This window comes from Lolium perenne, chromosome 4, assembly GCF_019359855.2.
Source record: "Lolium perenne isolate Kyuss_39 chromosome 4, Kyuss_2.0, whole genome shotgun sequence".
Lineage (NCBI taxonomy): Eukaryota > Viridiplantae > Streptophyta > Magnoliopsida > Poales > Poaceae > Lolium > Lolium perenne.
In genome coordinates, this window is record NC_067247.2 from 186,793,811 (window position 1) to 186,813,995 (window position 20,185).

The window sequence follows — 20,185 nt, forward strand, 5'->3', positions numbered from 1 at the left end:
AATTAGATTAAAACATGAACTAATTATCATAAACATAGTCTGAGTAGTATTTTGAATTAATTTTGTAGTATTGGCATCCATTTTCTACCATGCGCTAGTCTTGTAATTGAGATAGAAATACTATTAAAATCTGACAAGAAACTTTACGGATTGGTACCGTATTGTTAAACAATCAAGAAATGATTAAGTCCTAGTGCAAACTTTTAGTAAACCTCACATTGTTGATTCAAAGAGCTATGGTTTCAATTAGTACATAAAGTCATCTTGTCTCCATAAAACTTGAAGTTCAAATCTGTTTGAAAAGTAAGGAGCTGAAAATTTAGTTTTCAGAAATAATCAAGGTATGAGATATATGTGATATCTAAGAACTTATTGCAAGATGATAGAATATAATTTGGTGAGACTACATAAACTCATAAGATTTATGGGAATGTACGAAGGTTGAAGACGCAAGGCGTCCCAATCCTCCAACTATTGGGGCACTAACGATATTCGCATATCCATAAAGTGATTGTCCTTAGTATGCACCGTTGCCATGACTCGTAGTTTCGAAACATCACGTGATGATCGGGTGTCATAGATTCTACGTGTGTATACAACGGATACAAGCCAGATTTGCACATACGAATACTAAGGTTAAACTTTATGAGTCTAGCATGTACAGACAGGGTCTCATAAAGTCGTCATGAATTGATGGATAAAATTATGAGTGAAATTGTTCATCATATTAAAAGATTACTAATAGTGAAATCCGGAACACTTGTCATATGATGATCAACTTCAAAAGTAAGAACCTCAAGATTATTGGTATTTGACCAACAAATCTAGAAGTTATTGATGTTGAAGTGTTTTTCTGAATAATGAGAAAAGCTAAAAGAGAAACTACAAAAGATATTTTGGCAGAAAGAAATAAAAGACTAGAAAGTCTAGCTCAGGTGTATATAAATGATATACATGTTATGGTTGTATTCCTAGTTAAGTCACACTATGAAATTCTTGGGTATTAGTACTATATTGGTTGGTATGAAGTGTCATACAAAACAACGCAATACAAGAATACAATGGCTTAAGTGACTGACAAGGAATATGATAGGAATGCACATCTGGAACAAAATAAAGTGTTATTATGTTCGTCGTTAGCATTCTATCTAGCCCTTAGAATTTATAATAAAGAACTTAATAATTGTTATTTTGCTCTTATCAAATAAAAACAATGAGTTGTTTAAATTATGACATTACTCCATATACGATGGATAAGTTATTATAAATTTTAAAGGTGAAACACACATACATAACACTGACGCTAAAATGTCGTAAGGCAAATGATTTGAATTCCACTTATTTGTGGAACCGCTATTTAGGTCATGTTGGAAAGGAACGCATGAAGAAACTCCATGCAAATGGATTATTGGAGTCATTTGATTTATGAATCATTTGGCGCTTGCAAATCTTTTCTAAAAAAAATAACTTAAATACCGTTCATAGGCCAAGAGTTGAACGGGCAACTAAATTAGTGAAAACATACATGATGATGTATGTGGTTCACTGGACATAGTTGTGTGCGGGAGATTCTTCTACTTCATGAAAACTTCAATCAATGAATTGAGTATATATATATGTGGATATATTCGATAAGGAAGAAGTTTGAAACATTTGAATAGGTTCAAATAAATTTCAGCATGAAGTGGAAATCATCGTAATAGAAAAGTCAAATATCTATGATTGGATCATAGTGGAAATATTTGAATTACTAGTTTTAGCGAACATCTAAGAGAGTTATGAAATTGTTCTACATCTCACGTTTCTTGGAGTATCATAGTGATGATGAAGTATCCAAAAGACATATCCAAACCTTGTTGGATTAATGATGAGATAAAATGTTGATGCCATTATATTTTTGTGGATTATGCTTTAGAGACTACCGCTTTTACACTAAATAAGAGCATCATCATGATCCGTAGAAATGACACCATACGAGTTATGGCATGGGTATAAACCCTAATAGTCCTTTCTTTAAATATTGGTTTAAAAGTTTACAACCGAAATCGGATAAATGTCTTTGTTGGTTATCCCAAAGAATTGATTGGGAATTCTTTCCACTATGAAGTAAAAGACAAAAGTGTTTGTTAATGTTACTTGCTTATTTCCAAGAAATTGTTTTCTAGCGAAGTATTTGAGTGGGAGGACAATAGAACTTGATAAGGTTTGTGAACCTGAGCATAATGATCAGAGTAGCGCAGCATCGGAAATTGGTTCCGGAAGCGACCACGACGATCATGGCTCCCATGACTACAAAGTGTTTTAGCCATGGAGATCGAAGTACATATTGAACCTTGTAGGTATGGTTTACTTTGTGATCAAATAAATGATTTGTGAACAAAGGATTGATTATTGAACAACGATAAACCAACTACAAACAAAGAAGTTATGATGGGCCCTGTCTCCGTTAAAATGGCTATACGCCATGAAATCCAAGATAGATGAATACTTTTTGAAAGTAAATAGATCTATAAAATTGATGGACTTGGATGAAATATCCTTGAAGAAGCTTGACTTGTCGAAAAGTTGTTTACGACAAAGTTCAAAGAGTTGACTACGATAAGATTAGATCTTCCGTAGCAATGCTTATAGTCTATGTGGATTATTCTAGTAATCACTACATATTTCTTTTATGAGATATGCTAGTAGGATGGCAAAATACATTACTTATCAGACGTGTGTATTAAAGGTGTATACAAGATACAACCAATTGTTTTGCTAGTCCGTGGAATACTAGATAGGTATACAAACTTCAATTGGATGAAGTGAGTATCACGGAGTTGGAATCTTCACCAGATGAAATAGTCAAAGAGTTTTTGATTTCATCAGAGACGATGAAGAGGCTTGCATTTGCAAGAAATTAAGTGGGAGCGCTAAGAAACATTTTATAATACTTTATGTAGGTGACATATAGTTGGTTATAAATGATGTAATTATATACTTGATTAAAAGATTTCATTGAGAATTAACTTCAATGAAAGGATATCGACTGAAACAAATTTAGTGTCAAGATCTATGAAGATAGATTGAAACACATAATAAGTTTAAGTCAAAGTACATAGAATGGATATTGAAGTAGTTCAATATAGAAATATTAAGAAAATGTTCTTATCATGTGAAGGTTTAACAAGACTTGAGTGTATCTGACACTCGTTGAGTAAAAACACATGAGTGATTTTAGATCATGAATAATATGTGCATAATCAGATATCTTGTGCTCTAAAAGGTTAGGAGCATATACCAGAATTATTCATGTGATGATCATTGAAAAACAGAAAGAATATTCTTGAGTACTTAAGAAGAACCAAGAATATATATATAGTTTTTGTATGAAGAAATGACAAACAAATCGCTGTAAAGTGCTGCACCGATATTTGTTTTGTCACATATGAAAATAAAATTTCAATTTCAAATTAGACTAAGTGTTGTTTAAAAGGTAGCACAATGAGCTAGAAGTTGTCTATGCTAGATTTAGAAGAGTTCTAAATATTGTGACGGATTCTACAAAAGAAGGCAGAATATGTCATTGTTTTGACAATGACAAAGGATGTTAAGTCAAGAGGTTCTTTTAGAACTTGGTGTAGTTCCGACAGAGTCAGAACTTTGAAGCTATATTGTGTGTGACAATATTAGTGACATATTTCAGACCGCGGAATTAAGGTTCCACCAGAAGACCAAACATATTTAATGCCGACTCATTTGGAAATGAGTGATGCGTTGAGACGAAAATGAATTACAAAATACATACGGTTCTGAGCATGTCAGATCCGTTGACTAAAACCTCTCCCGTGAGCAAAACATGATAAAGCACCGGAAGGCCAAGGTGTTATATCTTTACAAATGTAAACTAGATTATTGACTCTAGTGCAAGTGGGAGACTGAAGGAGATATGCCCTAGAGGTAATAATAAAGTGGTTATTATTTATATCTTTATGTTTGTGATAAATGTTTATATATCATGCTATAATTGTATTAACCGAAACATTAGTACATGTGTGATATGTAGACAAACAAAGAGTCCCTAGTATGCCTCTTAAACTAGCTTGTTGATTAATGGATGATTAGTTTCATAATCATGAACATTGGATGTTATTAATAACAAGGTTATATCATTGTATGGATGATGTAATGGACACACCCAATTAAGTGTAGCATAAGATCTCGTCATTAAGTTATTTGCTATAAGCTTTTGATACATAGTTACCTAGTCCTTATGACCATGAGATCATGTAAATCACTTATACCGGAAAGGTACTTTGATTACACCAAACGCCACTGCGTAAATGGGTGGTTATAAAGGTGGGATTAAGTATCCGGAAAGTATGAGTTGAGGCATATGGATCAACAGTGGGATTTGTCCATCCCGATGACGGATAGATATACTCTGGGCCCTCTCGGTGGAATGTCGTCTAATGTCTTGCAAGCATATGAATAAGTTCATAAAGAGACCACATACCACGGTACGAGTAAAGAGTACTTGTCAGGAGACGAGGTTGAACAAGGTATAGAGTGATACCGAAGATCAAACCTCGGACAAGTAAAATATCGTGTGACAAAGGGAATTGGTATCGTATGTGAATGGTTCATTCGATCACTAAAGTCATCGTTGAATATGTGGGAGCCATTATGGATCTCCAGATCCCGCTATTGGTTATTGGTCGGAGTGAGTACTCAACCATGTCTGCATAGTTCACGAACCGTAGGGTGACACACTTAAAGTTGGATGTTGAAATGGTAGAACTTGAATATGGAATGGAGTTCGAATATTTGTTCGGAGTCCCGGATGAGATCCCGGACATCACGAGGAGTTCCGGAGAATAAGATTCATATATAGGATGTCATTTTATGTGATTTAAAATGATGCGGAAGGTTCTATGGAAGGTTCTAGAAGGTTCTAGAAAAGTCCGGAAGAAACCACCAAGGAAGGCGGAGTCCCGGTGGGACTCCACCTCCCATGGCCGGCCAACCCTAAGGGGGAGGAGTCCCAAGTGGACTCCCCAAGGGGGGCCGGCCACCCCCTCCCAAGGAAGGTGGAACTCCCACCTCTAGTGGGAGTCCTAGCTTGGGTAGGTTTCATGAGTTATGGAAGGTTTTGGTTTGGGGTCTTATTCGAAGACTTGTAGACCAACTCTTGGGTGTTCCACCTATATAATGAGGGCCAAGGGGAGGGGGCCGGACACCCCAAGCACCACAAGGTGGCCGCACCACTAGATGGCCGGCGCCCCCCTCCCAAACCCTAGCCGCCCCCTCTCTCCTCTATAGCTCCCGCACGCTTAGCGAAGCTCCACCGGGATTCTCCACCACCACCGACATCACGCCGTCGTGCTGTCGTATTCAAGAGGAGCTACTACTTCCGCTGCCCGCTGGAACGGGGAGGTGGACGTCGTCTTCATCAACAACCGAACGTGTGACCGAGTACGGAGGTGTTGCCCGTTCGTGGCGCCGGTGATCAAGATCTTCTACGCGCTTTTGCAAGCGGCAAGTGAACATCTACCGCAGGAACAAGAGCCTCATCTTTTAGGCTTTGGAATCTCTTCAAGGGTGAGACTCGATAATCCCCTCGTTGCTACCATCTTCTAGATTGCATCTTGGCTTGGATTGCGTGTTCGCGGTAGGAAATTTTTTGTTTTCTATGCAACGTTATCCTACAGTTTTTAGGTATGGCAACTCAACCCACCAAGCGGAAGGCGGCGTGGGAGGGCAATGAGAAGGAGGAGTCCGTTTGGGAGGAGGCTATGAGGACGGTGCGGAAGAGGGAGAATGAAGAAGTTGCGGGGAAGGAGAAGGAGGAGCACGACAAGAAGATGGCCGACCGTGCCCGTATGCAAAGGGAGTATGAGGAATACCTATGGCGCGAGAAGAAGAGGAATCAGAAGCTCCAAGCCGAAAGGGACCGTCTATGGAGGGAAAAATTCCAGAGGAACATGCAACTTGCTCAACTAGAGAGGGAGAGGGACAATGGGATACACCTAGAGGAGGTGTCTAAGGAGGCTGAGCGCATAAGGGAGGAAAGAGCTCCAGCGGAACTTCAAAGACGGAGGAGCGCCACCATTTTTTCGACTCGGTGGTACAGTTGACTCGTGAGATAAGGGAGAAGGAAGAACTGGCGGAAGAATCTAGGAAGAAGAAGGCGAAGGGGGAGGGAGCTTTCGCCATACAGTGATGTCCGTTTGGCTATGTTCAAGTTGTCGAACCTTAATGTTGTCGAACCTTGATGTTGTATGAACCTTGATCTTGTCGAACCTTGATGTCGTCGAACCTTATTGTAATTCGAACCATGATGTCGTCGAACCTTATGTGCGATCTGAACCATTATGTTGTCTCATAGATGTTGTGTGCAATGTTGTATTAAAAAATGTTGAAATATGGTAGCACTTTTCATGATGTAGCACAAGTCAATGTGTGGCGCCCTTGCCATGGGCGCCACACTTCACTGTGTGGCGCCGATGCCATGGGCTCCACACATGTCAATTTATATGTCGAAAACATCCAGGGGCTCCGGACGCTTAGTCCTTAGCCGTTTTGGCGTGCCTGTTTGTTCGGCGCCGAGAGCATCGGCGCCAAACTATGAAGTGTGGCGCCCTTAGCATCGGCGCCACACAAACAGGGTCGCCAAAACGGCTAAGGACTAAGCGTCCGGAGCCCCTGGATGTTTTCGACATATATATTGACATGTGTGATGCCCATGGCATCGGCGCCACACTTTGAAAGTGTGGCGCCCATGGGAGCGACGCCACACATCCTGCCACGTCGGCTGGTCAACCGCGCGCAGCGTCGACCATGCCACGCCGGATGGATGTGTGTCGTCGCTCGCATGGGCGCCACACAATGAAGTGTGGCGCCGATGGGAAGGGCGGCACACAAAAGGGTTAGATAAGTGAAATAGTTTGGCCAGAGAGTCAGTATGTGCTTTTCTTTCATAAAAGGGTTATTTTTGTCAAAATCGCCAGACCCACATGCAACTAGTATAATCTCAGTTGCGGCCTAAATGCAACTGGGGAAAAAATCTGAGTTGCAACCCACATGTGACAAACAAAAAAAGTCTCAAATGCAACAGAAAAAATCTCAGTCGCCAACCCATATGCAAGTGGGCGAATCTCAGTTGCGACAATCACATGCAACTGGAAAAGTTTTAGTTGCGATCCACATGCAACTGGAAAAAAAACCTCAGTTACGAGCCAAATGCAACTAGAAAAAAAAAATCTCCGTTACAACTAATCTATAACTTCCTAAACTTTTTTTTTAAGACAAAGACAGTGGGGAAGGCCCCCACTGCGCCGTTTTCATTTTCTATATATAAAAAACATATTTACAATGTTCTGGTCTCAAAAGAAGAAAATTAAAAATTGTCAATCCAATCTTGCATGCCTTCTTTAAGGCCTGGCTTTACCCTATGCCTAACTTGAGACACAGATAATTTAAAGAAACCATAGCAAAGCTCAATGTCCTTCTGGTCATTTTCAAAGATAATCTTGTTCCTCTGATTCCATATACTCCAGCATCCCACCATCATGGCTTCTTTGAAGAAAATGAGGCTGGTTCTTTCATTTGCTTCAGTGACCATGTCAATAATATCAAGGTCAGTGTTCCATTCAATCCCAATTCTCCACCAAAAATTTCTGCTGAAGTCACACTGAAAGAAAAGGTGGGTCATGTATTCCTCTGCATTGTCATCACATAATACACATCTTTGATTGTCCACAAAGAATTTTTTTCGTTTCATAAGCTCTTTAGTATTCAGCCTGTCTTGTAAGAGCAGCCAAAAGAAAAATTTGTGTTTTGGCAAGCAAGCAGAATTCCAAATCCACATGAATGGTGCAGGTGCTATGTTTGGCTTGGTGATAGCAAGATATACCTTTTTGGTAGAATATTTCACACTATTTCCATCCAAAGACCATTTATCCTTCTCCATCGAATCATTCTCTGGGGCAGTGAAGCAGTTGAGGGTATGTAATCTGATACATTGTTCATCAGCAATGGTAGATAGGGGTGTATGGAACATACTGTATCTATTCTCCTGCATTTGCTGAATGGCATACTCCAGTGTACCTTTTTTGTTTTTAGCAAACGAAAAAAGCTGGGGAAATTTGCTATGCAGGTTTGAAGCATTCCATTTATCACTCCATTTATCAGACCAGAGAAGTATACTGTGCCCATTTCCTGGGATCACAGTGGTGATTTGTTTGAATTCATCAAGTAATGAGATGCAGTTGCGCCACCAGTGTGATCCCTTTAAGGTGTCCTGATCAGGCAATGTCCCAGAGTTATAATGTGGTCTCCACATTAACTGCACCCAAGGTATGTCTCTGCAATTATAAAATTTATACAGGTTTTTTTATCATCAAGGCTCTATTTTGCTGCTTGAGATCAAGTACACCAGACCACCAGATTTCTTAGGTAAACAAACTTTTTCCCATTTGACTAGACATGACCCACTTTTGTGAATATCCTTACCATGCCAAAGGAAATTCCTGCTTGCCTTTTCAATATGGTCAATATGTGTGGCATGTAGTTTCATTGCTCCCATAATATGATTTGGCATAGCAGAAATAATAGATTTTACTGCTACCAGTCTTGCACTATAAGACATTAGATTTGCCAGCCCAGAAAGCCTTCTATCAATTTTACATATCATTGGTGTAAGGTCATCAACTCTGGGTCTTGTAGTACCCATTGGCAGTCCTAGGTATGTAAAAGGTAAAGCCTCCAATTTGCAACCAAATCTACTGGCAAGCTCCTGACTTTTCTGTGGAGAAGTATTGATAGGAACAAGAGAAGATTTATGGTAGTTTATTTTAAGGCCAGTGGACAAGGTTAAATCTTGTAATAAAGACTTGAGATATCCAATTTGGTCAATATCAGCTGGGAGTATCAGAAGTGTGTCATCAGCAAATCATAACGTAATCCAATGACCAGGAACATTTTTCTCAGCTACCATATATGTGTCCCTAATTTCTTTTTTGCAATGAACAAGAGCCGGAAAAAAGGAACAAACATTCGCTAAACGTCACATGGTACAGAGGCATGGAAAAGAAGCGAAGCAAAGCAAAGCCCATGAAAACGCAACAGGTCAACTGCCCACAACAAAGCAATAACCAGCGGCCGAGCGTGCAGCGGCCTTGGAGGACCTGAAATCAATAAGACTACACGAATTTTGATGCACTTAATCTAATGGATGATAAGATGATTGAGATTTAATGAATCTCAGGCGCCTGATTTCCAGCAATTCTGATAGATTATTAGTAAGTATAGATAAAGGTATAGAAAAAGACAAATTTCTGACAAAAACTATCCCCATACAGAGCCAAAAAATTTCCTCTCTAGCTCAAAATACAACTCAATTTTTACCAAAACTTCGCATGAGTATTCAAAGTATTCATAAAATAAATTTTAAGATTTTCTAAAACATGGAGGTACAATTTTAAAATATTTAAAAAACCGGGACCCAGGTGCACCAAATCTGTACTCGAGAGGGCAGTTACACACGAACGGTATGGGCCATGAGTTAATATACTTGTTGTCCGGGCTACTGGGCTTCCACTCTAGCCATATTATTATTTTTCCAGTCGGTTTCTAATCTAAGCCCATATAAACCCTGGCATCAAGGAAGTGATGTCGACCTGGACTTCCCCTCGATCAGCCGCGATGGGGAGCACCCAGATCGGCGACGACCGCATCAGCAAGCTCGCCGACGGCGTGCTCGGCCACATCCTCTCTTTCCTACCAGCACGGGAAGCCGCGCGCGCGGCCGCGCTGTCGACCAGGTGGCGCCGCGTCCTCGCCAGCGTCCACACTGTCTCCCTAGAGGAGCCGGAGAAACCGATCCCCAGCTACGACGACGACGACGACTACCACAGCTACAGCCCTGGCTACGGCCCACCCAAGGATCCCAACCCGCCACCGCCCTTCACTGCCGCTGTCACCGCCGCTCTCCTCGCCCGCCACCGCTGCGTACGATCCGACGATGCCGCGCAGCCGCTGCGCGCGCTCCGCGTCGACATGGAAGGGTACCACGGCGGCGACTCGCGCACCGTCGACAACTGGATCTCGTACGCTCTGAAGCAGGCCGGTACCGAACTTGAACTCGACCTCCGCTTCCGACGCGCCACCATCTGCATCCGCCCCTACTCCCTACACACGGAGGCCCGTGCCAGGACCGCGGTTAGCTCGAAGGAGGTTACCGGCGACGATGACGGCTTCCCCTCCAACGACAATGTCAGAGAAGCGATCTCCGCCTCCGAGGAGTATATCCACAATGAAAACTCTGCCGCCGACGATGTCAATGAAGCATTGACCGATGAGGACTACGATGATGCTGACGGATCTGACGCCGACGACGTCAGTGAAGCAATGACCGATGAGGACTACGACGACGCCGTCTCCTCGGAATCCGAGAAGGTAGCATATGTACCACGGTGGGAACTGCCACCGCCGGAGTACACCGTCCCGAGTGGTCTCTTCTCCTGCAGAGCGCTGCGATGTCTCCGCATTGGGCCCTGCAGACTCTCCCCGCCGGGAACCATCATGCTGCCCTCCCTCGAGGAGCTGCTCCTCGTACGCGTATCGGACGACGGGCAAGAAGTGCAGAGGCTCATCTCCGCCTGCCCGGGACTCGCTGACCTCACGCTCGAGGCCTGCGATACTGTGACGACCCTCTCCCTCCTCGACAACCGCCTCCGCAGACTCGCGCTCCGGTGCTGCCACAATCTGGCCAGCGTAGCTGTCGGCTCGTCAGAGCTTCAAGCCTTCGAGTACCGCGGCACCGTCCCCGAGGACTCGTTCCTGACCATAAGCGGCACGTCGGGGTCGTCGCTCACGTCCTGCAAGGTCGATATTTGCGGCGAGGAGGTATGGTCGTCGGAGGAGCTCACCAAGCTCAGGGAATTTCTGCAGCTGTTCGTAGACACGAAGCACCTCCACCTGCAGTCTGCTCGCCTGGGCTCTGGCTTCCACCACGACACCTTCGTAAGCTTCCAGAAATTCTCTAACCTCCGACACCTCGAGATGATGGGATGCCTGCCGCATGACGATGCCACCATTATTGTCAGCGCGATGAGCAGGATCCTCCAGCACGCTCCGGAAATAGAGGTGCTCTCGCTGGTCTTCCAACCAGAACCCGAGCCTGGCGACTACGACTACGAGCGGCTACCTGGCGGCCGGTATGGCTGCAAGGAACGCCAACTCCTCGACGTGCACCATCTTCAGTACAACAAGCACAACGTCCTGGACAAACCAACCGCGACGATCGCTTGCTTGACGGATCGAGTGAGGGAGATTAACCTAGTGCACTACCAGGGGGGCAGGGCACAGAGAACGCTAGCCAAATTCTTGCTCTGCAACGCTCTGGTTCTTGATGAACTCTACTGTGGATTTGTCCCGGGGCCGCTATGGATTCAGACTGAATTGAGGCGCGAGATCGAAGGCTGGGCCATGAACAACCCTGAAAGAAGGATCTTCTATTAGAATTAATGCTGATAAATAATTGCTTTCTTGTTAAAACTCCTCATCTTGGAAAATGCATGTTACTCCTTTGTCTATAAAAACATGTCTCAACTTTGTTAAATTTTGGATGTATTTATATACTAAATAAATGCGGTCTGCATACATTCAAATTTAGATAAAGTTGATACATCATGTTATAGACGGGAGAGTACTATCCTTTTTTCTCAGTAGCAAAGATATTGAATGATCCTTTAATATCCACTTTGCGTTGCACCGATGAATTCTGAAACCAAATACTTTTTCAAATTGACCGATTGTTTCTTCACTCAACTGCCGGCGAACTTCAATGCTAAAGCTATAGTGATATCAAACACTCTTTTTGGTTGGATTATGGATGATTTTGCAGTCTCTTCCAAACATAAATGGAGAGGGCGTTGTCTGATTTATGATGTCTTTTGCCACTAATATATTCTAAATTACACGAATTGGGAATGTATAAATTGTAGCGTTAATATGTCTTGTAATTTTTTACATTTCATATATCTTTATATCAATTTGTTGTTATATGATAAGTATAAATAATAGTTAAAACTGTAAGTTATTGAACACCAAAAACTATGGAGCCTTCCATTTTGGGATGGAGGGAACCATTTTGTACTTATTGTTTCAAAGAAACTAATTCTTGTCTGGGCACTCCCTTGTCTTACAGCGTGCTCCCTCTTTTCGTCCGTTCGATCGAGTTTGTACGGTGCTGATCGAGCGGCGCTACAGTCCAACAAATATCTACCCCCACTTCCGTCGTTCCTCTTTCTTCGTTCTAAATCGAGGAACGAGTTCATCCCATTTCCCCCTCCCCTGCCGAGCTCCGCCGGCTAGCTCCGCCCTCAATCTCAACCCCTAAAGCAGCTTCCCGGAAGCGGCCCCTCCGATTGGAAGCCCCGGCGGGGGTTTCCTGCTAGTACCAGTAGATTCTCAATACAATTAACCCGTCGGAGGTTGTGCTCGGGGATCGACCCGTCGGAGGCGCGATTCGGTGGCGCGGGCCGGCGATTCGACTTTCCTCACGCGGGCGGAAGTCGGTGAAGAGGATTGGAAGTTCTATCTGCGTCGCGTCCTCGTCAAATCGAGCCCGCGGTCGTCGCGGACGTGATTTGAGGTTTCGGCGGAACACCATCTTCACTGTCGCTTGGTGAGTTCTCCGATCTCGCTCCATTTTTAGTTGTTCGGTTTCTTCCGTTTGTATCCATGGGCGCTTAGTTTCACCCATCCAGATTTTTGCACTGTGTTCCGAATTTTAGTCAGTTTCGATGGTTGCTGTTCGTGCATGAGATGTTGTGGCTGCGGCGCTGCGCTAGGTATGGCTCTGCTGATTGCAGTCACGGCGGTTGCGTGTCCATAGTGTTATTCGTTAGTAGCTCCAGAGCTTCTTCGTTGTCCATAGTATGCTCATTACATCATGTTTTTAAGCTTCATGCAATGTACATAGTATGCTCATTGGTTGGAGTAATCCTCTGTAGATTGAATAGGTATAGCATGTTGGAATTTCATGCAATGTTCTTATTCACAGTATTTGCAGTATATCTACAAAGTATCAGGAATAATATTGATGTGGCAAACGACTTATACATTAGAACAACTTATACATTGAAATGAAGTATCAGAAATAATGCATCCTCTGTTCATGTAGTTTTTATATCATTTTCTGGTCGTCCCTTATACATTAGAACAACTTATAAATATGATTACGTCATGTAATTACGCAGCTTCATTCTATTTTTCTATGTGTGCAATAGGATGTATAATTTTAATAATTAATACATCCTAGCTGGGAAGTGGTACTTTGTTTTGCTTTGCAGGATGTATTTTTCAATAATAATTACAATGCAGGGGTCTTCACTTGTCTCTCTGATGGCAACCGTACATTTCGGGAGATAAATTTCTGCACTTAAAAGCTGCTGCACCGTGGGTGCTTGTCTCTGAACAGTAGTGCCAAGCTTGCAGTCAACCGATACTCTGAGGTTTTGATTCAAATAGCTTTGATGTATGTGTTTTACACCTAGAGTTCTAAATCGTATTACAAAGTGGGTGTTACTGGATAATCATAGGCTGTAAAATTTGTATGTTATTACATCTTTTTCATATGGACGTACTGTTTTTCCTACAGATAGGATGTACTTTTTATACTGCAAGGTTATAAGGCAGAATTTGTCAAGTGCATATAGATCGAACAATCTATATGCTATAATATATGTAATTTTATACATATATGATGTAAAATTATAAATATTGTATGTAATTTTTATACACATAGGATGTATATTTTTTGTAGAAGTTTTTTTTATCATATTATGCATAAATAGGATGCATTTGTTCTCCAATTTATACATCCGAATCCATGTTCACTCGATTATAGATTTTTAATGGGTTTCTAATGCTTCCTATTTTTACAGACTAATTGTTGCCTCTTAAAATTTTCACTTCCAGATGAGTAGAAGGACGTAACTATAGTATTTTCATTCTCAACTTTGGATGTAGTTTTTATCATTTTTATACATCCAGACTGTTTAATGGATTAAGGTGTAAAACACTGGTATATTTATGATCCCATTTTTGGTGATTTTGGGTATAATTTTTTTTTTTTTTTACATCCATCGCTGCATTTTTTACATCTTTAATTGGATCACAAAATAAGTGGTATGAGTTGTTTTTAGAGGATGTATTTTTTTGTGATAATGGTGATATGTCTTTGCCAATCTTGGATTTCTTAGGTTTATTCTACTATTAATCAAAATTTTCTTTTGTCCTACTACTAGCAATGAGGCCGGACAGGCGGAAAGTGGAGGCAGACTCGGGTATGAAGGTGTGCGCCTGGGAGGAGGGTACGTGGGAGATCAGGAAGGAGGAAACGTGGGGGACCCTTTTTAGGAACGGACAGTGACGTTTAATCTTTTTTTTCTATTTCTGGATGGGGCACCGTGAAAGACTAAAGAGTGCCTGGGCACTGTGTAGCATGGCACTTATTGTTTATGTATTTTGACATATTAACGGTAGCAACACATGGGATTTAGCTAATCAAGATAATTTCTCATTTTTTAATCAACAATTGACAATTATATAGGCAGATCCCGCGTCTACTGGCGCGCTTCTTTTACTTTCGTTGTCCCCCCGGCGCATAGAAAAAGGCAGCATCTCTGCTGTACTTCTGCTGCTACGGTTGTACAAAGCATTGTCTTGAATAAATTGGTGTATATTTTTCGAGTACAAATATACTGAATTATAAATACGATGACGTACACCGAAGTACATATATATGTAGTGAAACTCAAAATACACCATAGTGGTTGTGCAGAACCCGAAGTAGCAAGCTACGAACCCAAAGTAAAACGATGTTAAAACTCAAGTACACACAAAGTACAACTATCACAAAGTACAAATACGCACATGCAGCATCCGCTAAACATTTAGCAAGCAACATGTACCACCTCGGTCCCACTTTCTCTCCGATGCATGTAAAATGTATACATGAACTTTGTACTTTATTAACACATATTCTCACATATCTGTACCATATATAATGTTATATTTATGTTTTATATTGATTTATGGAGATTTACCAATGATCTCTTTTATTTGGGTTATAACTATGCAGAACAGGAAAACCCTATTTTGTGCATTTTCCACTCTTAGGACCTTTACAGAGTCTAGTTGAGTTAGGATTTCGGTGACGTCAATATTTCACAACGAGAAGCATCTCGAGCGCTTGGATCTCACGAGGGAGGGCCTGAGGCCCAAAAGAGAAGTGGCCGCGCGCCCAGTAAGGGTGGACGCGTCACCCACCCTCTTTTTGCCATCGACCGTCCGTTTCGTCTGATTCTTTCGCCCACGGACTCCGTTTGACCTAAAAACCCCTATATATATGACCCCCAGGGTTTCCTCGATGAGGGGTCGTAGAAATAACGAAAAACCAACACAGAGATTGCAGCAACGAAGATTGGAGGGGGGATCCGATGGAGTCGCCGACGGAGGGATCTCCACCTTCTCCAACGTCTTCCACATCAACACCACACTAGTAGGAAAAAGGCTATAGGGGAAGGACTAATGGAAACGGCAGCGGCAACCGGGCAGCGCACGCGACTGCTCTTTTTAGCAGCGGGGGCACGCGAGTGGTAAGCTCTTACTGGCAGCGGGCAGTCGTGGACGGCACCCAACTACTATGTGGGCACTGGCTACACCCGGGTCCAAATCTTACCCACAGCAAGCGCCAACTTTGGCACGCGACAGGTACCTAGTACCAGTCGCGTGTCGTTCTATTTGTCACGTGCCGCTTTGGCATGTGCGGCAAGTACGCAGAATTTGGTCGTGTGGCGAACGTCCACACACGACTACTATCGGCGATATTGCCTTTCGCCATCCGTTCCCCAACTTTCCCCACGAATTTCTCTCTCCTTCATCCACCCTACCATTTTTTCTTCATATGGATCTCTTGTTTTAGCCAATAAAACATATTTTGCCTTATGAATCTATCCAATTATCTCCCCTACTCCTAGATCTAACCAAAAGATTATTTGGTTTTTCATCCACTTGTTAAGTATATATTGGCACACTCTTCAACACAACTTCTCCGATCTACGTGTCATCTCAGTTATCTTCGATCTCCATCATTTGTTTAATCAGTGAATAAACTAAATGCATGTGTGTGTATTCATGTCTACAAGGCTTTGCTTTGATCGAAGATTGTGATTGGTGCATGCATATGAGTTGTCAATGTTTTGCCGAAATGTTGATTCATTTTTGTTTCGGCAAATTTCCGGCACCCCATATATGTTCTATTTTTAGCAAAGGTCATGCCGAAATTTGTTTGAATCTGACGGTTCTCTCTTGCTTATATCATGCAGGCAAATCATGATCCAAATGACCGAAAGGGTGGTGAGCATATGGTTAAAATTTGCGACGGAAAACATGATTCAAATAAAGAAAGAGAGATAAGATGTCCGTGTCGAAAATGAAAACAACTATGCTTGCTCAAAAACAATTACCTCTTCACCTCTTTTATTTAGTTTACATAGTTTATTTACTTTACTTTGCTTTTGTTACTTCTTTTATCTACAATCACTAACACGAAATCTTGTACTTGACAACTGAAAGAGCAAGGTCTATACCTCATGTTTCGCGTGTTTGATAACAACATTTGAATGAGTTTAACCGTGTGCATAGATTATCTTTGATAGATTTGCAGGTAAACGGTGACTGATACATCTCCAACGTATCTATAATTTCTGATGTTCCATGCTAGTTTTATGACAATACCTACATGTTTTGCTCACACTTTATAATGATTTCATGCATTTTTTGGAACTAACCTATTAACAAGATGCCACAGTGCCAGTTCCTGTTTTCTGCTGTTTTTTGGTTCCAGAAAGGATGTTCGGGCAATATTCTCGGAATTCGACGAAACGAAGACCAAACATCGTAATTCACTGAGACGGACCAGGACACCGAAGGAGAGCCGGAGGGGAGGCCTGGGGCCCCCAGACCATAGGCCGGCGCGGCCTGGAAGGGGGGCGCGCCGCCCTATGGGGTGGGCCCCCCAGGCGCCTCCTTGCGCCGCCTCTTCGCCTATAAGATCCCTCGTGACCTAAAACCTCGATACTGATTGAAGAAACTCCAGAAAGACTCCAGGGACGCCGCCACCATCGCGAAACTCCGTTTCGGGGGACAGAAGTCTCTGTTCCGGCACGCCGCCGGGACGGGGAGTTTCCCCCGGAAGGCATCCCCATCGACACCACCGCCATCTTCATCGCCGCTGCTGTCTCCTATGATGAGGAGGGAGTAGTTCTCCCTCGAGGCTGAGGGCTCTACCGGTAGCTATGTGGTTCATCTCTCTCTCCCATGTACTTCAATACAATGATCTCATGAGCTGCCTTACATGATTGGGATCCATATGATGAGCTTTGTAATCTAGATGTCATATGCTATTCAAGTGCTTAATTATGTGAACTTTGGGGTTACCGTGACCTCGGTGTAGTGGTGACAGTGTGTGCGCCGTGTGTAACTCCCTTATGAATTGTGGTGTGTTAGTACCTCCTATGAATGCTCATGGTGACGGTGTGGGGTGTTTTTTAGTACTTGGGAATACGCCTTTGAGGTGTGCTTTTGCACACTTGCCCAATGAATTTGAGTTCTCTATCCAATAAGAGAGTAGTATGATGAAGTGCTTATATTTATATTCAATTATGATTGCAATGTTGAGAGTGTACACTAGTGAAAGTATGATCCCTAGGCCTTGTTCCAAATATCGAATCACCGTTTATTTACTGTTCTGCTACATGTTTACTTGCTGCCATATTTATTTCAGATTGCAATTACTACTTACAATCATCCATATTACTTGTATTTCACTATCTCTTCGCCGAACTAGTGCACCTATACATCTGACAAGTGTATTAGGTCTGTTGGGGACACAAGAGACTTCTTGTATCGTAATTGCAGGGTTGCTTGAGAGGGATATATTTGACCTCTACCTCCCTGAGTTCGATAAACCTTGGGTGATTCACTTAAGGGAAACTTGCTGCTGTTCTACAAACCTCTGCTCTTGGAGGCCCAACACTGTCTACAGGAATAGAAGCGTGCATAGACATCAGTGACCTTGCTGAACACGTCATGATCCGAAGACTGAAGCATAGCTTATAGGTTTTCTAGTTTTGTGTGTGTGTCGCGAGGTAACATGGTTGGAGAGAAAAAGAGAAAAAATCAGTTTCTGCCTAACCGGTACTACCAGTACCAGGAGCGGTAGTACCGCTACCCTACTGGTACCGCCCTGAAGTACCGCTCTAGGTGTTTTCACTCAAAAAGTCCCACAGAGTGACTTACGGTACCTCTACGGTACAATGAGCAGAAGTACCGCTTGCAAGCGGTAGTTCCGGCTTGGTACCGCTTAGGTACCGTAACTCAAGTTACGGCACTACCGCGTCAGTACCGCTGAGGTACCGCGTGGAGTCCGGGAATCGCAGAGGTCGTTACGGTACCACAGTGGTACTACCACTGTGAGCCCACGTGGCGAATTAGTGGGGCGATTTCAAACCCAGAGCGGTACTACCGCTTGCCCAAGCGGTAGTACCGGTCGCGCGGAAACTGCACAAAACGGTTGGATTTGGAGGGACCTATAAAAGGGCCCCTTCTTCCCCAGCTAAATTTTATCTCTTCTCTCTCTCTCCTCCATTGTTGCTGAGCTCAAACCTTGAGGATCTCCCCACCTACCCAATCAATCTTGCCCAAATTTGGAGGAGTGGTGGAGGAGGCCCCGATCTATTGATCTACCAAGAGAGATTCCACCAATACCAGCTAGTCCTTAGTGGATCTTGGAGTTAGGGTTCCTATAGTGGGATCTTGGAGGAGCTGCTCCTATGGAGGCTAGCTTGGAGTTGTGCTATCCCCATAGGGTGTTGGGAGCCTCCGTGTGTTGTGGAGCTCGCCCCAACCTTGTGAAGGAACCACCGCCTAGACCGGCTACTTAGTGGAGAAGGGGGAGCTCCTTTGTGGAGCTTTCTCGAGGAATAAGGTGAGGTATTCCTTCGTGGTGTGGCCGTCTAGCCTTCGTGGCTAGCACTGATACGTCTCCAACGTATCTATAATTTCTGATGTTCCATGCTTGTTTTATGACAATACCTACATGTTTTGTTCACACTTTATATCGTTTTTATGCGTTTTCCGGAACTAACCTATTGACGAGATGCCGAAGGGCCAGTTGCTGTTTTCTGCTGTTTTTGGTTTCAGAAATCCTACAAAGGAAATATTCTCGGAATCGGACGAAATCAACGCCCAATATCTTAATTTTCCCGGAAGCTTCCAGAGCACCGAAGAGGGGCCAGAGGGGAGCCAGTGGGGCCCCACCCCACAGGGCGGCGCGGCCAAGGGGGGGCGCCCCCCTAGTGTGTGGGTCCCCCGTGGCCCCTCCGACTCCGCCTCTTCGCCTATTTAGGCCTCCCTGACCTAAATCCTCGACACCGATTGACGAAACCCGAGAAAACCTTCCAGAGCCGCCGCCATCGCGAAACTCCAATTCGGGGGACAGAAGTCTCTGTTCCGGCACCCTGCCGGGACGGGGAATTGCCCTCGGAGTCATCTCCACCGCCATCTTCACCGCCGTCGCTGTCTCCATGATGAGGAGGGAGTAATTCACCCCCGGGGCTGAGGGCTCCGCTGTAGCTATGTGGTTCATCTCTCTCTTTATGTGATCTAGTTGAATATCATCTATGTGCTACTCTAGTGATGTTATTAAAGTAGTCTATTCCTCCTCCACGGTGTAATGGTGACAGTGTGTGCATCGTGTAGTACTTGGTGTAGGTTATGATTGTAATCTCTTGTAGATTATGAAGTTAATTATTGCTATGATAGTATTGATGTGATCTATGCATCCTTTATAGTGTGATGGTGACAGTGTGCATGCTATGTTAGTACTTGGTGTAATTGCAATGATCTATCATGCACTCTAAGCTTATTTAAACATGAATATTGAATATTGTGGAGCTTGTTGACTCCGGCATTGATGGTTCGTGTAATCCTACACAATTAGTAGTGTTCATCATCCAACAAGAGAGTGTAGAGTGGTTCTATTATGTGATCATTGTTCAGAGTGTCCACTAGTGAAAGCAGGATCCCTAGGCCTTGCTTCCAAGCATCGAATCTCCGTTTTTTTACTGTTTTG

At 43.1% G+C, this 20,185-nt stretch overlaps 1 protein-coding gene across 1 annotated transcript; it reads left to right on the plus strand.

Annotated features, from left to right (window-relative positions):
• The first annotated feature begins 9,684 nt into the window (after positions 1–9,684).
• On the plus strand, positions 9,685–11,502 carry LOC127347618 (uncharacterized). The gene has a single exon (XM_051373784.1). The coding sequence runs from the start codon at positions 9,685–9,687 to the stop codon at positions 11,500–11,502; it is 1,818 nt and encodes a 605-aa protein (XP_051229744.1).
• Positions 11,503–20,185: the final 8,683 nt, after the last annotated feature.

Bases quoted from the DNA above. Each gene is read 5' to 3' on its own strand.
- LOC127347618 (XM_051373784.1), top strand. From the start codon at position 9,685: ATGGGGAGCACCCAGATCGGCGACGACCGCATCAGCAAGCTCGCCGAC.